General features: G+C 45.8%; 2 protein-coding genes across 6 annotated transcripts in view; one reads left to right on the top strand and one right to left on the bottom strand.

The window, feature by feature from the left end:
- The first annotated feature begins 6573 nt into the window (after nucleotides 1–6573).
- Nucleotides 6574–8375, top strand: nr0b1 (nuclear receptor subfamily 0, group B, member 1). The gene is made up of 2 exons (XM_019264089.2): nucleotides 6574–7411; nucleotides 7916–8375. The coding sequence occupies exons 1-2, from the start codon at nucleotides 6739–6741 to the stop codon at nucleotides 8155–8157; spliced, it is 915 nt and encodes a 304-aa protein (XP_019119634.1). The 5' UTR covers nucleotides 6574–6738; the 3' UTR covers nucleotides 8158–8375.
- A 4254-nt stretch (nucleotides 8376–12629) lies between these two features.
- il1rapl1a (interleukin 1 receptor accessory protein-like 1a) overlaps nucleotides 12630–14620 on the bottom strand; it is a 153536-nt gene continuing 151545 nt past the window's right edge. For all 5 annotated transcript variants that reach the window (XM_019270310.2, XM_019270311.2, XM_027291157.1 and 2 more), the window contains one exon: nucleotides 12630–14610. In XM_019270310.2, coding sequence (XP_019125855.1) covers nucleotides 13889–14610 — 722 coding nt within the window. In that variant the 3' untranslated portion in view covers nucleotides 12630–13888. The remainder of the gene's footprint in view (nucleotides 14611–14620) is intronic.

The raw sequence follows: 14620 nt of genomic DNA, 5'->3' as shown, positions 1-14620 counted from the left end.
TCATGAGAGCAGAGCTCTGAGTAATGTGTGGGGGGAACTACATGGTGCAAAGCGCAGACTTCACACTGACAGAGCGTTTACAGGATGACCTGGTTTAATTGGTGTTCACACAAAAAGATGAAGACATATCAGGGTGTTACAACCTGAGACAGACAGCGTCGACACACAGGTGGTTCTTGTTGGCAGCCGGTTGCCAAGTTTCCCGGCTGAACTCAACACTCCCATGTTTGGTTGGTTGGAGAGAACCTGAGGCTGCAGTTTGACGGGCATCGTGCCCCACATGGATGTCACTGTGGCCGTCACTCCCACACGGAGGGATCTCAGTTAGACTACCTTAAAACAGAGCTGCTCTTTTAAATACACACAGGTTTACAAAATGTTTTTCAGCTGTTTCACGGCAGCAATAATTGAATCTTTTCTTTTTCAAGTCAGTACAAAGACACACATTAATGACAGGCGTCGTCAAGGCTGCGCACACAAAAAAACATCATCAAACTTAAAACCATCGATTCTTGACAGGAAACCTCTTTGTGGTAATTACTGCAAAGTTAGAGTACTATCTTTTACCGCCACATGTTCGAACATGAGCAAACAGTAGTGCTGTAATACAGAATCATGTAAGCCGGCATATCTGCCCCTTTGTTTGTTATGAGCGGGATGACCTTGTGTTTATACACCGACCTTGAATACTGTTACGAGAGGAGAGACGGACAGACTACCGTCGAATGTTTACCCACATTCAGCCAGAGATTCAGTTAAACAATGAGTAACACTGCGTTTGTCCAAAAGGAGGCTCTGTGTCATGGAGCTGCACATAAATAACTGGAATATAACAATGTGTGTTGAAAAATTTGAACTTCCTCCATTGTGTGGCCACTGTTGATTATTTTATATCAAACACCACAGATTCAAAGAATGTGTATCAATCCACAGCTCTTATTTTCGTGCCCCCAGCCAAAAAACTCACCCATCGATAAGGTCATTGAATTTTGTGTTTTAATTACACCATCAGGTGGAGGCAGAATTCATTGTAATAAGTGGAACCCACAGTTCATTTGGTCCATCAAGCAGACTTCCTGCAGACTTCCAGAGAAGCTGCTCGGGATGCATCATCTAATTTCTAAATGATAAGATGCAGGTTCGACTGCCAAGTCACTGTTTCACTGAAACTTATGAACGCTTGTGTTGTGTCTCATCTCATAAGTTCATTTATTGTTCATGGTGACAAATAAAAGTCTGCAGATGCAAAGTTCTATATATAATATATAATAATATATATAGATATATATATCTATATAAATATAATAAATAAATAATAAATAAATAAATAATACAAATACATATACATATATTTGTATTATCTGATATCTGATTCACAAAATAAATCAGGATGCATTCATCACATTTAATGCAAACTTGTCTTCTTTCATCCTCTCTGACACACACACACACACACACACACACACACACACACACACACACACACACGCGCACACACACTCATACACTCACTCTGCTGCAAGTTGGTGACATGAGTCCTTGGAAAGTGCAGTATTCAATTTGTAACTATTATGGAGACAAGGACACGGTCCTTTATGTGAGCAGCCACAAAGAGAAAATGGAGGCAGTCACTATAGCAACCGCCAGAAGAGCACCCAACAAATCAACAAACAATGCGGTACAAGACTTTTCCAGGAGAGCCATTTGATGCAAAGCCATGAATCACACAAAGATGTCCTCTTAAGTTTCTGAGAACAGTCTTGGAGAGTCTGTGGGCGTCTAGCCCCCCGAGTGTTTGGTTTGGTTTCTCCACCCTTGTGTTCCAAGGTCGGCTTGACTGAATGTGCCAAAGAGCTGACTTCTCAGGTCACAGCAACCTTAAAAAATTCATTTGTGCCAACGGCCTTCAGGAAATGCTTACTGCTGCAAAAGCACATATAATAACAATACTCACTTATTGGAAATGTTGTGTATTTATTCCAGCCAGTGTATCTAAAAGAGTATCGGGCACAGACGTGGGTTAAACCGAAGTTACAAAGCTGTGAGAAATCCTCGTGGATGTTGGGACTAAAGTTGACACAGTTGATTTAAATGTTTGCTTTTCTAACCTAAATCACAGGATTCTAAGGTTTGATGAACCTTTACTCCGTCTTTCCTCCCCTGCTTTAATCCCTGCATGTGCTCTCACTTTCCCATGCCCCTTGTCCAACTAGAATTGCGTCTTTGGTTCTGACCTTGTACTAGACACAAAGTTGCAGCGTGGCTGATGCTGTCTGACTGCTACTGTCTGGGTGTCGCAGCAATTAATTTAAGAAGTGCAGATAGACGAGTGTGTGTGTGTATATACATGAACAGTTCTTTTTTTAAAGACATAAACTTGTTCCCTCTGGGGAGAGAGCGTTGGTGTGTTTGTCTGCTAAATCCTTTAAAAACACTGTAATGCTGAAATATGACAGTTTACTAGCTGTGGACAAACAAACAGGATGCTGGTGTTTTGTGGGAAGTGTGTTCACGTCCTTAAAGTTATGGGAGCGAGCTGTGAGAAGGTCTCTCTCCATGCTGAACCATTTTAAACTGGGCTTGGGACCAGCAGGCACTGGGCCAGAGAAGGAGTCTGCTCTATATCTCAGAAAACTAGGAACAAACTGGACCTGTGAAGCTGATAACCAGGACTGTGTGGCTACTTTAACTTGTGCAGCTTCTAGAAAGCCCAAACCTTCCACAGCAAAAGATCTGCACACTTCTAATCATGCGCGAGATGTTGAATGAAAGAAAACAAAGCCGTGCAGGACGAGACAGTCAAACAGAGACAAGTCACACAGGTGTGGTTTATATAGGTGAACTCACTCACCGGGCCCAGGTGTTTCCAACTATAGCAATCAGCTGATCCTCAGGTGCCACACTGCACTCAAACTCAAGTGAATAATCCAGGTGAAGATCTAAGGCGGCTCTATTTAAAGAATATGGAAGACATTAAATATAATATGGATAACTACTGCTACTGTTCATTATTGGATGATTACCTGAAAATAAGAATCATTATGTTTTTGTTACCTTAGACTGAGACTTTAATGAGTCCACCATGTCAAACCGCCGTGTTTCTACAACAGACAAACCAAGCCACCCTGATGATCAACATTAGAACTGACTCCCTGTGTCTAATGCCTGAACTTAGGGATTATGATCGATGACCAGCTAACCTTTTCCAATCATGTTGCCTGATCGTGCCGCTTTACAACATCAGGAAAATCAGCTATAAAATGGTTCACACTGCTCCTTTAATGTTGTGATTTTTAACAAAGTTCAAGTTAAAGCAACGTTGTGTATAGGGATGGGAATCGATAAGATTTTTACGATTCCGATTCATTATCGATTCTGCTTAACGATTCGATTCTGTATCGATTCTCATTTGGGAAAAAAAGGAGAACAAACAGTTTGATCAGCATCAACTTTGTTTAGTTCGAAGTGTCACGACCTTACAAAACCAACAGCGAGGTCAAAGAGGCATGTAGCATGTTTTACAAAGCAGCACATGGCACTAACATGGTCGTCAGTGTGTTATTTACCTTCTGTAGTAACCACAGAGGTCAGAGGTCATAGCCTGGCTGCTGCCGCTGCTGCTAGGTTGAGATTCAGCTCGTGTCAAAAACACGACATTCATTTTAAAATATTGCATGTTGTGTGCGCAAATGTTTCTGCATGTTGGTCGTGTTCCCTCCCGACGCTGTTATCTCCACTTTGCAATGATTGCAAGTCGCCCTGTTTCCAAACTTCGGAGTGTTTGAACCGAGTGGGTGACATTGTTTACTACTGATTGTACTGCACGTGGGAAACTTGCGTAAGTTACGTGACGTAATTTGTCGTGCTCGCTGGAATCGAGCGTGCATAACTTCTTGCGGAAGTTACGTGATGTAATTCGTGCTTTCTGGAATCGATAAGAGAATCGTTCGATAAACTGCCAAACGATTCCATGGAATTGAAACACACGGAACCGGTTCTCAACATGAACCGGTTCTCGATTCCCTAATTGTGTAACTTTTCTACCATAAGCCAACAGATTTTAAATCATGTTGTCATCAGGTGAACGGTGTCTCTGTCTGTCTGTAACTTTGGGCTCCGGGTACGATCACACACTGGATCCTATTTTATGGAGAAAATGTTTTCTGGTTTTCCCTCTGATGTCCTGTGAAGTAAACTGCTGCCAACTGTAGCTGCTGTTAGCTACTGTTAGCTCTGTTTGTTAGCCGGGCTCAGAGCACCGTGCGACATTGTACCTCCTCCTGGTGTTTTGGACCGTTGGGAAGAAGAGGAGGTTTTCAGGGGGAGCAGAGCCGGTGTCGTGCCAGAAACGGAGCTGGGTGAGCGGGCAATGTACCTGGGCTCTGCAGCCTCTATGGACATAATGGCAGAGGAGAAAAAGGAGGCTAAGAAAATCAACAAAATCTGACAGACAATGCATGATGAGATTCAGAGAAGATGATGCATGCATGTAACCCAGGACAGATTCAGTCAATAATCACTGTTAACCACATTTAACACTGTGTCAGAGCTGTATTAAGTTCCCGCTGAGGCAAACTGAACATTTCATACTGCTGCTGCTGCTTCATGCTGAACGCCTGGTGAAGCACAGGTGGGGCTTTATTGTGAAGCAGCCACAAGAAGAAACACAATGTGACCACGGCCAGCTACCAACGACCGACATTTGATGATATTTCAGATATTTTGACCATTTTGACCTGACGGAGATCCAAGCGGGGTTGGAATTATTAAACTTTTGTCTCAGCAGGTAAACACAGGTTAAGGTGCTGCTGCTGTGGTGGTGCAGCTCACTGGAACCTTAATTAGTATCACTGCGTTGACCCTCAAAATGTCTGCTGTTAAAGAAGAAGAAGAAGAAGCTCTCTTCCTCTCCTGCGCCGTAAACAGACCAGTCGCTTCCCCCTTATTATCTGACAAAGCAGCCACTTAACGAGCGTTTGCGTTATTACTCAGCTGTGCTTGCCGTAACCATGGAAACCACCAAGTCATCCAAGACAGAACATCTCAAAGGATTTTTTAGAACTTTAAGTAGCTTTCAGTTTGTAATTCATCCAGTTTTTCTCATTTTGTGCATAAATTATCTTTATTTCTGTGATTATAATGAATCATGCATTCATGCATCTATTCATCAAATCTAATGTGCATCCTCTTATGCACATTAAGCATCTTTGGACATTTTAAATCTGAAATAAGGTCCCGTCCCGGTCGTCTGTGGGGTTTTAAAATATTAAAGAACCGTTCTAAAACATATTTCATCTGCTGCATCTGAGGTGAGGTGGAGAGCTACTTAAGAACATCTTGTACAAATTTGATAAATAAACAAAGGAAGCTGAGAGCAAGACAAAGAGCGACAGAGCACCGGAGCTGTCTTTTCAACTCTGTGCTTTTGCAACAATAATGGAATCTCTCCTTGAGACAGAAGGATTTTTATAACCTGCGCTGGCTGAGCCTTGAGCAGCAGAAGAGACAGGCCCGGGCGAAGGCTGTTTATCCGGCGGTGTCCTTGATATAAACATGTGAAAAATCTCTCTGTTTTCTCTCTCAACCAAATCAATACAAAGACATTCAGCCTCTGAACAATGTTGTAGCACTACTGCAAAAGTTTTTCATCCTGCCTCCATTCATAGCCGCGTCCTTCAGCGCAGCAGAGCGGAGGCCTCAGAGGTCCATGCTTAAAGCTGCTTCATGAGCGTGGCCGTGCACAAGACAACCTTCTGTGAGGACCCTTGTGTGGCAGAGTGAGGGTATTAGTTTAAGGGCGTTTCTTATGTGGCTCCAGCAGAGTTACCTGACAAACTGCAGAGTAAGTCAGGCCTTTGCGTTCTCACTTCTCTGCTTGTTTTTCTGGTCTCTGGCCTCCGTGTCTCTCAGGTAGCAGTCAGCCCTAACCCTGTGATCCCTCTCAGGAGCAGTTAAGATAAACCTCAGATTCATCTGCTTTATCTGGACCTGTCTCTCTCTCTCTCTCTGTCTCTCAGTCTTCTTCCTCCCTCCCTCCCTCCGCCTCCTCCTGCCTCACATCCTCCTTCAGTGACAGAGGCAAGGAGAGCATTGAGTCATGACATCATAATTCACCAGCTCCTGTTTTCACGGTTAAATCAATATCAGCGTGTCCGAGTCAAGGTTGCAGGCTGGCCTTCACAGCTCAGCTCTTCCTGCTTCTTTCTCATAGAAAATCATATAAATTGTCCCTAAAATAATTAAGCCTTCAGATCCGTCGCTGGCCTGTATTTTTTTACCAGCTCCCTGTCTGATAAACAGCACTGCCAGAGATTCAAGGTAATGCTGAGAATAGACTCTGGACTGCTGTCTGTCTGTCTGTCTGTCTGTCTCTGTGTCTGTCTGTCTGTCTGTCTTTGCCTCATTAAGCAGCCCTGCTGACTGATGCCATTGATGAGGTTTAGATTATTGTCTAAAGTGGCTTCTTGCAAAATAAATATCATTTTTAAAGTGGTGTGTGTGTGTGTGTGTGTGTGTGTGTGTGTGTGTGAGAGAGGAAGAGGAGGAGGTGGAGGTGGAGGAAGAGGAGGTGCCTCAGCCAGAGGAGGAGGAATATGCAGAGTGTCTGAACCAGCTCTCCATGCAGGGAGCTGATATAAACGTGCTGCCCTTCACTCGGAGCAGACAGCGCTGCCTCCGTCACTGACTCCGCGGGCCGGGACGCGCTGAGCTCCGTCACATGCAGAGCGGCCAGCGGCCATGGCCACGCTGGAGGGCTGCCGCTGCCGCGGTGCCAGCGGCCGGAGCAACAACAGCAGCATCCTGTACAGCATCCTAAAGAGTGACAGCCTCGCAGCTGCTGAAGAGCAACAACAACAACAACAACCCCGCCAGCAACAGCAACGAACACTGCAACAATTGCTCCACAAGACCACCTCCACCTCCTCCACCATCGCCGGCCCCCCAGCCTCGCTGCAGGAGCTCCGGCAGCAGCAGGCGTGCTCCTGCGGCTCGACGCGCCGCAGAGGCATCCTCCGCTCCCCGCAGGTGACGTGCAAAGCCGCCTCGGCGGTCCTGGTGAAGACGCTGCGCTTCGTGAAAAACGTCCCCTGTTTTCGCGAGCTGCCCGAGGACGACCAGCTGATGCTGATCCGGAGCGGATGGGCGCCGCTGCTCGTGCTGGGACTCGCACAGGACCGGGTGGACTTTGAGACCACGGAGACGGTGGAGCCCAGCATGCTGCAGCGCATCCTCACGGGTTTACCGGACAGGCAGAGCGAGTCGGTGCTGGCCGGCCAGAGCAGGGGGGCAGCCCCCGGGGTCTCTATCGCGGATATCGAAGCTATCAAAGCCTTTCTGAAGAAGTGCTGGAGTGTGGATATCAGTACGAAGGAGTACGCGTACCTGAAGGGAGCCGTGCTGTTTAACCCAGGTAAGGCTGCACACCTGTGCGTAAAAGTTATCTGGCACAGGTCAGAGCAGCTCTCACACTATTTTTGTTAGAAGTTTGGAAATTGTTCAAATATAAATTTATTCAGCGCATGCACATCAACAAACAGAATATGTCCTAAAATGAGACATTCATCTGCGTAATCTGTAAATATCTGAGATTAAACTAGACTGAACTTCTCCTCTCCTCTCCTCTCTTTCCTCTCTCTCCTCTCCTCTCTCTCCTCTCCTCTCTCCTTTTCTCTCCTCTCTCTCCTCTCCTCTCTCTCCTCTCCTCTCCTCTCCTCTCTCCTTTTCTCTCCTCTCCTCTCCTCTCCTCTCTCCTCTTCTCTCTCTCCTCCTCTCCTCTCCTCTCCTCTCCTCTTCTCTCTCTCCTCTCCTCTTCTCTCTCTCCTCTCCTTTTCTCTCCTCTCTCTCCTCTCCTCTCCTCTCCTCTCCTCTCTTCACTCTCTCCTCTTCTCTCTCTCCTCTCCTCTCTCCTCTCCAGATGTGGAGGGTCTGCGCTGTCTCCACTACATCCAGTCTCTGCGTCGGGAGGCGCACCAGGCTCTGAACGAGCACGTCCGGCTGATCCACCGTGAGGACACGACCCGGTTCGCCAAGCTGCTCATAGCTCTGTCCATGCTGAGGACCATCAGCCCGCTGGTGGTCGCTCAGCTCTTCTTCAGACCCGTTATAGGGAGCGTGAACATCGAGGACGTGCTCATGGAGATGTTCTACGGGAAGTAACAGTCCAACACGTGGACTGATGTGAATTCAGCAGATTGAGCTGCTGGGTCGGAGGTGAGGACAGAGGACTGAAGCTACAACTACTGTATGTTGGGAGACGTTCAAGGACTGTGTGAGGACCAACACAAGTGGCAAAGTGTGTGTGTGTGTGTTTGGTTTGTGTGTGTGTGTGTGTGTGTTTGGTTTGTGTGTGTGTGTGTTTGGTTTGTGTGTGTGTGTGTTTGGTTTGTGTGTGTGTGCAGAGTGAGAGGAAGAAGAGAGATCATGTTATAAAAGAGGAAAAACACAAAGCAGCTGCTGGAATTCATAACTTATTTGTTTTTATATAAACTATTTTTGTATAATAAAGAAATACTGTCAACTGTGTGTGTGTGTGTGTCTGTGTGTGTGTCTTCACACACACTTTTCACTGTGAAATCAGCAGATAACGTCACCTGTCATGACACACTGACTCATGTCAGCTCCTGATGACTAAAAGTTTATTACGTCAACGGCAGATTAAGATTAAGTTCCACATCAGTTCGTCAGGTGCAGCAGAGTTTATGCCATGTCAGGCCACCAGAGTGCAACAGTATACTACCACATGCATCACCCTCCCCTTCACACACACACACACACACACACACACACACACACACACACATACAGAAATGATGTACTAGAAGCGCCTCAGGTAATGTTCTAGCCATCCCTCCAACTCTGGCCATTAGAGTGTTGAGTTTTGTGGATGCAGACTAAAATGCCCGTGGCAGAAAGTATCCAGAGATGGAAGATGGAGAAGATGGAGGACTGGACTGCAGAGGAAGAGGAAGAGAATCTGGAAGCAAAGGCAAAACAGGTTTTTCGTAGTGTTGTAGCCAAGATCATCTAAACCGAGACCGGAGTGCATCAAGACTGCGACAAGACCAAGACTTTAAGAGGCAGAGAGCAAGTATTTACAAACCGCTGTGTGTTCTTTGGACGCTATTTTGCAGATTTGTTTTATTCCAGAAGATTTGGCTGATGTCTCCTCGCAGACAGGTAAGGAATAAATCAGATAATGCAGAATAAAGCGATATCCCTGCAGTTGTCTTTTACTTGAATTAAAATCCAAAGTTCTCTTTGTCTGAGATCGAAACAAGACCAAGGTCTTTAAAAAGTGGTCTCCAGACCCAGATTTCAAGTACTACAGCACTGGTTTATGGTATCATCGTACTCTATTAATTCTCCACCTGTACATGAATGTTTGTCTTGGACACTGGGGGCAAAGATTTCCTGCTGTTGCAGTACATACGGTACGACCAAATTAGTTTATGAGTCCCTGAACGCCTCCATTGCTGCTTCCAGCATCTTTACTCAGTCACTGTTCAAAGGCCAGATGGCCCGTACCTGCGCTCAGTCCCTGCAGCTTTGTTTTGGCCCCACTCTGACAAAATAATCTGGCCAGAAGGTGACTATTTCACATGTAGACATGCCCTGCTCTGCTCATTTTTGGATTATACACCCCCCCAACTCCAAATAAAGAAGAGGAAGTTAGAGAGAGATATAGTCGTAAATCTCGCCTGCTGGGAAGAAAAGTTTCTCTCTCAGTCAGACAGTCACTGGACCATGAAATGACCTCTGGCTCCTGGGTAGACCTTTGAAAACTTCGAGCATTGTCCTCAGCCGCACATGGAAGCTGACGGTGGAGGAGGCTGAGCGTGCAGAGCAAATCACAAAACTGCTCTTTGAACCCGAAAGTTCATCATCAGACTGGTAAAACCTTCAGCTAACTGGGTCCAGACGAGCGGCATGATCGGCAGTCTGATGAACGAGAAAAATGGGGAAAGTTTCTGCTTTTAACTCGTCACATGGGACTCAATGGACTAATGTCTATTTACCTTCCTGTTGTTAATATGTGTCAACCTCTGTCTCTGCAGAAAATAAAAAACAAATGACGAATTTTTACCTGAAAAGTTTGTGATTACCCCTCAAGGCGTTCCTCAAGGAACCTACCCGGGTCCCCTGACATTTTGAATTTTAAAGAATCCCTGAAGCTCTTTAAGGGCAGTTGCAATATTTCATATATGGAAGTGCAATCACCCACTACAGGTAATTCATCCCAGCATCTCAATCTCCTGCTTTTTCCCACAGTTGGTAGGAATTTAGATGAAACATTGAACTCCACTGACCTCGTCGTCGCCAAGGCTCGTCTTGGCTGCAGGATAAGTCCGGTTGCCAGGCCTGAAATTTCTACGCCTTTAAGGTAGGATGAAGGTGGTGATGGCGCTTTACAAGTGATCACGCTGACATTATAATATGGACACTATTCTATTTATGAATCTATTCCTCCTTCTACTTCAGATACATGTAGATGTTGCGTTACTGCTGGCCCACTTCCTCTTCAGTGTGTTTCATGGTTGAAGGTTGTATCTGCATTGCTGTGCTGCTCTCTGAGCTGCGAGTGAAAAGGACAGACGAGAGCAGACGCACAGATGGAGGCGTTCGACTGGTCTTATCGAATAACACATATGCCACTGTGGACTTTGTCTGGAGATATGCTTATTTCTGTCGATCTCCCCGACATGTTCCCTCTCGATGGGGTCTATTTTCTCTCCAATTAAGTCCCTAATTGCTCTGGGTAATAGAGTCTATTAATCCTGTGTCTGCTAATAAAACCCCCCAGCTGTCCCGCAGGAGGCTGCCAACATGCAACAGTCACCAGCTCTACTTGTGGTTGACGACATGTTGAGTGCGCTCGCATGTGTGCACGCCTCCAACTGTTGGCATCGTTTATTAACAGCCAAAGTAAATTCCAGTGCTTTGTGTGTGATTTATGTTTTCATTCATACAGTTATATCTGCTGTTTGCATAGTCTGAAACCGTCTGTGCACCGAGGCTTCCTTTTCTGCAGAAACGTCCATAAAATGTGTTTTTATCGACACTCTTTCACTCTCTTCCTCTGCCTGGAACTGTCTCCCTGTCTTGTTTTCCTCTGCCCCCATTTTCTTGTTTTCTCTCCTGGGATTGTCAGGGCAGTCGGTAAATTGGCTTTCTGTTTCTCTGCTTACTAGTGCTCAATCACAAACACCCTTTGTAGATATTGTGAATCCCCAGGAGATGGCAGTGTTTGGCAGCACTCAACCACCATTGTGTTTGGGTTGCCAAGCGAACTGACAGACTCCTTGGCTTCGAGCCAGAATGTTTCTTATATCAGCACTCCTTTAAAAGGTTTATCTTTGGCTTTTCTGCCTCTGTCTGACAGGAGAGATAGACAGGAAACACAGGGAGAGAGCAAGGAGGGGAAACCATGCGGCAAGCCGGTATGCTGATTACACGGTAAGTGTTCGAGGCTCCAAGGCCTTGGAGGCCCTGATATCAGGACATTTGAAACTGTGCGATTCCCATCGTGACCATGCTGTCTAATTGTTGACCTTTCTCCTTTGCACAATGAATTCACGTCCATCCATCCATTTTCTTCCTCCACATCAACACCTTCCAGCTCCTCCTGGGGGGATCCCGAGGCGTTCCAAGACTAGATGGGCTATGCAGTTCCTCCCCTGCCTTTGACTGACGCACGGCTGGCAAAGCACCTGACCCCCATGCCTCTCCCTGTGGGTGGTGGCGACTCCGTCGGGTAGCGATACGGCCCATTCACCACTCGCTGCCGGCGAGCTACAAGTTCAGTTGCCCCAGATTTAACCCTTCAGAGGTTTCTTTGTTGTATGACTAAGCTCAGCACGGATTCACAGTCTGAAGAAATACAAAGAGGGAAGCCTGTCCTAAAAAGATTTAGCGTCACCAATTAACCTATTAACTGCATGTCTTTGGACTGTGGGGGGAAGCCGGAGTACCCGGGGAGAACCCGTGCCGACACGGGGAGAACATGCAAACTCCACAAAGAAAGGCCTCGGCCGACGTTCAAACCTTCTTGTCGTGAGGCGACAGTGCTCACCACTGCGCCACCGTGCCAAGCAGATGCAGAGAAAAGGGCTGAACCTTCAGGCTGTCTCGTCCTAGTATACCAGTGTTAGCACTACAAGAGCAGCTGGCAGATGAAGGCGCAGTTAGTGTTTAAAGACATTCAGCAGAATCTGGAGGCGCTGACGGTTTGTTCACTTTCTCTTATCTTAAAGCAAGATCGCCGATTCAAACTGACACCCACCCATTAGTCACCCGATGTTAGGAGTGTAATCAGTGTGTGTGTGTGTGTGTGTGTGTGTGTGGATGTTGTGAATTACTGCCAACGGATGCTCGAAGTTGGACACAAAAAGAAAAACATCAAGAGGAAATCAATGTTTTTTAATGTGCAGTGAGAAAGTAAGGGCAACTGATAATGATTGTGTTTCTATAAAGATAGACATTTCTTTCCAAGTGAAAATCGTGTTTATATATTTATATAAATATCTATATTATATATAGAATACATATCTATTTGCTATGCATACTCAAAAATCACACCTTCAAATATATTTAAAAAGTCTTTCAAAACACAAATGTTGTCTTTTCTTTCCTTAAACATGAACTATCCATATGAACCAAAGTAATTATCAGGATGGGAATAATATTATGTTTGAAAAAAAACATTGAAAATGCTTCACTTGTGAATCTCGAACAGTTAGAGGGCCACCTCAGTCTCTTAACAAACCAGGAACCACGTCGCAAGTGTACAAAACCAGCATAACACTTATACACAAATCCTCCGTCCTATGGTAAAGATGAAAATGCAAATAAGTATGACTTCTCAAGCAAACTCTTTTTCTGTTATAAAAATAGAATTCTTTTCAAAATAATCTACAGATTTCTTTTTAAGGTGAGGCATTTCACTATCACTCTAAAACAGCAAGGCTGTTTGTTTCAATAGAAAATATGAAGCTTTAGAGAGAGATCTGCCAGTCTATGAGTCTATCTGATTGGAGAGGACAAGTACGGCCTCCTCCTCCTCCTCCTCCTCCTCCTCCGTCTCGGTCCCACACAGGACGGTATATATTTTTGCCAGCTCCTCCCTTCTTTTTGCATATTCTATGATTTTTTAAAAGAGAGTTTTCCTTTTTAAACTAGATACACCTTTTACAGGTAAAAAAGAAAAAAGAAAAAAAAAGTTTCAGCTCCTCGAAGCTCCTGAAATGTCCAGGCGATTTCAAAAAAAGGTGTTAAAAAATGTTTCTCTTAAACTACACAAAGATTTCAAAACAAACAAACACACACAAAAAAAGAAAAAAGAAATAAGACAGCAGGTACGTGACATACTGGCTTCCCAAACAAGCGCGTTGAAATAAGAATAAAAAATAACTGAAAGAAGAAAACAATAAAAAATATACAACTCTGTATAACAAGTTAAAGCAAAGTCCTACAGTGGAGAAGGCAACGAACATGATTGAAAAGAAGAAACGAAAGAACAGAACAGGAAAACACTAATGCTACAAAGAAAGTGAAATATATGTACAAGACCCTGTTTTCCTTTTAGTATGTGTGTATGCACATTTGTGTGTGTGTGTGTGTGTGTGTGTGTGAACAATTGCCATAGTGTGTTGGTTCTTTAATGGGGAGTTCTTGCGAGTCCGTATCTCGCCAGTGTTTTCATCGCCTTCATCTCCTGTAGTTCCACGCAGAAAACATCTGGAACAGAGGCAGAAAAACAACCAGAAAAAACCTGCCGTCACTTTCTGCAACAGTCGGATCCAAAACGTGACCATGAACCGTGTTCTTAAGAGCCCAGCGCGTCTGGTCCTGACTGCTCTCCCTCACAGCTCATGCCCAGTCGTGTTCATCATTACCAGATGACGCTGGAGATGCTGGTTTCTCTTGGCAGCAGAGGGAGCATGGCGTTGTTAGCGTGCGCCTCCTCCAGGCTGTGCTCCCGGCTCTTCCCGGGAGGCCTCTGTCCGTTCAGCAGTGTCAGTGGGATGTTGCAGTAGGTGTGCTGGTTCCCCAGAGAGGAGAGAGGTGGCAGGGTCCCTCCGGGTGGTATGTCATACTCGTAGCTGCGGTAGTAGTGTTTCTGCCTCATGGTGGTGTGGTAGGTGTTGTGGAAAGACGAGCGCAGCTCGGGGTGGGCGGTAGCCATAGCGGTGGAGGTGGCCGCCGCCATGGAGATGGCAGAGACGGTCTGCAGCTCTCCGAAGGGACCCTGCTCGCTGACGTCCAGCGCCGGCTCGTGGGTGAGCATGGGCTCTGTGCGCCTGAACGGCATCTCGTACTGCAGCTGCTTCCAGAACTTGGAGTTGAGCTTGTTGCTCTGGGTGCCGCGCCACTTGATGACGGTGAGGGTTTTAATGGTATGCTTAAGAGCCTCCACCTCCTGGTAGTTCATGATGCCGCGTAACTCTGCGCACTCGATCAGGATGACTTTGATCTCGCCAGTCACCAGCATGTTGCGCAGCCGCGTCTCCAGCTCAAAGATGCTCCAGCCTCGCCGCACCACATAGTTGGGTGTCATGACTATAATGAGGCGTTTGCTCTGGTCCACGCAGCGAGCCACATCCTCGATGTAGGCTGCAGGGAG

This window comes from Larimichthys crocea, chromosome XVIII, assembly GCF_000972845.2.
Source record: "Larimichthys crocea isolate SSNF chromosome XVIII, L_crocea_2.0, whole genome shotgun sequence".
NCBI lineage: Eukaryota > Metazoa > Chordata > Actinopteri > Sciaenidae > Larimichthys > Larimichthys crocea.
The sequence above is the reverse complement of the archived record's forward strand: the minus strand, read 5'-3'. Positions and strand labels throughout refer to the sequence as shown.

Bases quoted from the DNA above. Each gene is read 5' to 3' on its own strand.
- nr0b1 (XM_019264089.2), top strand. From the start codon at position 6,739: ATGGCCACGCTGGAGGGCTGCCGCTGCCGCGGTGCCAGCGGCCGGAGC. The intron at 7,412-7,915 runs GTAAGGCTGCAC...TCTCCTCTCCAG, and splicing joins AGCCGTGCTGTTTAACCCAG to ATGTGGAGGGTCTGCGCTGT.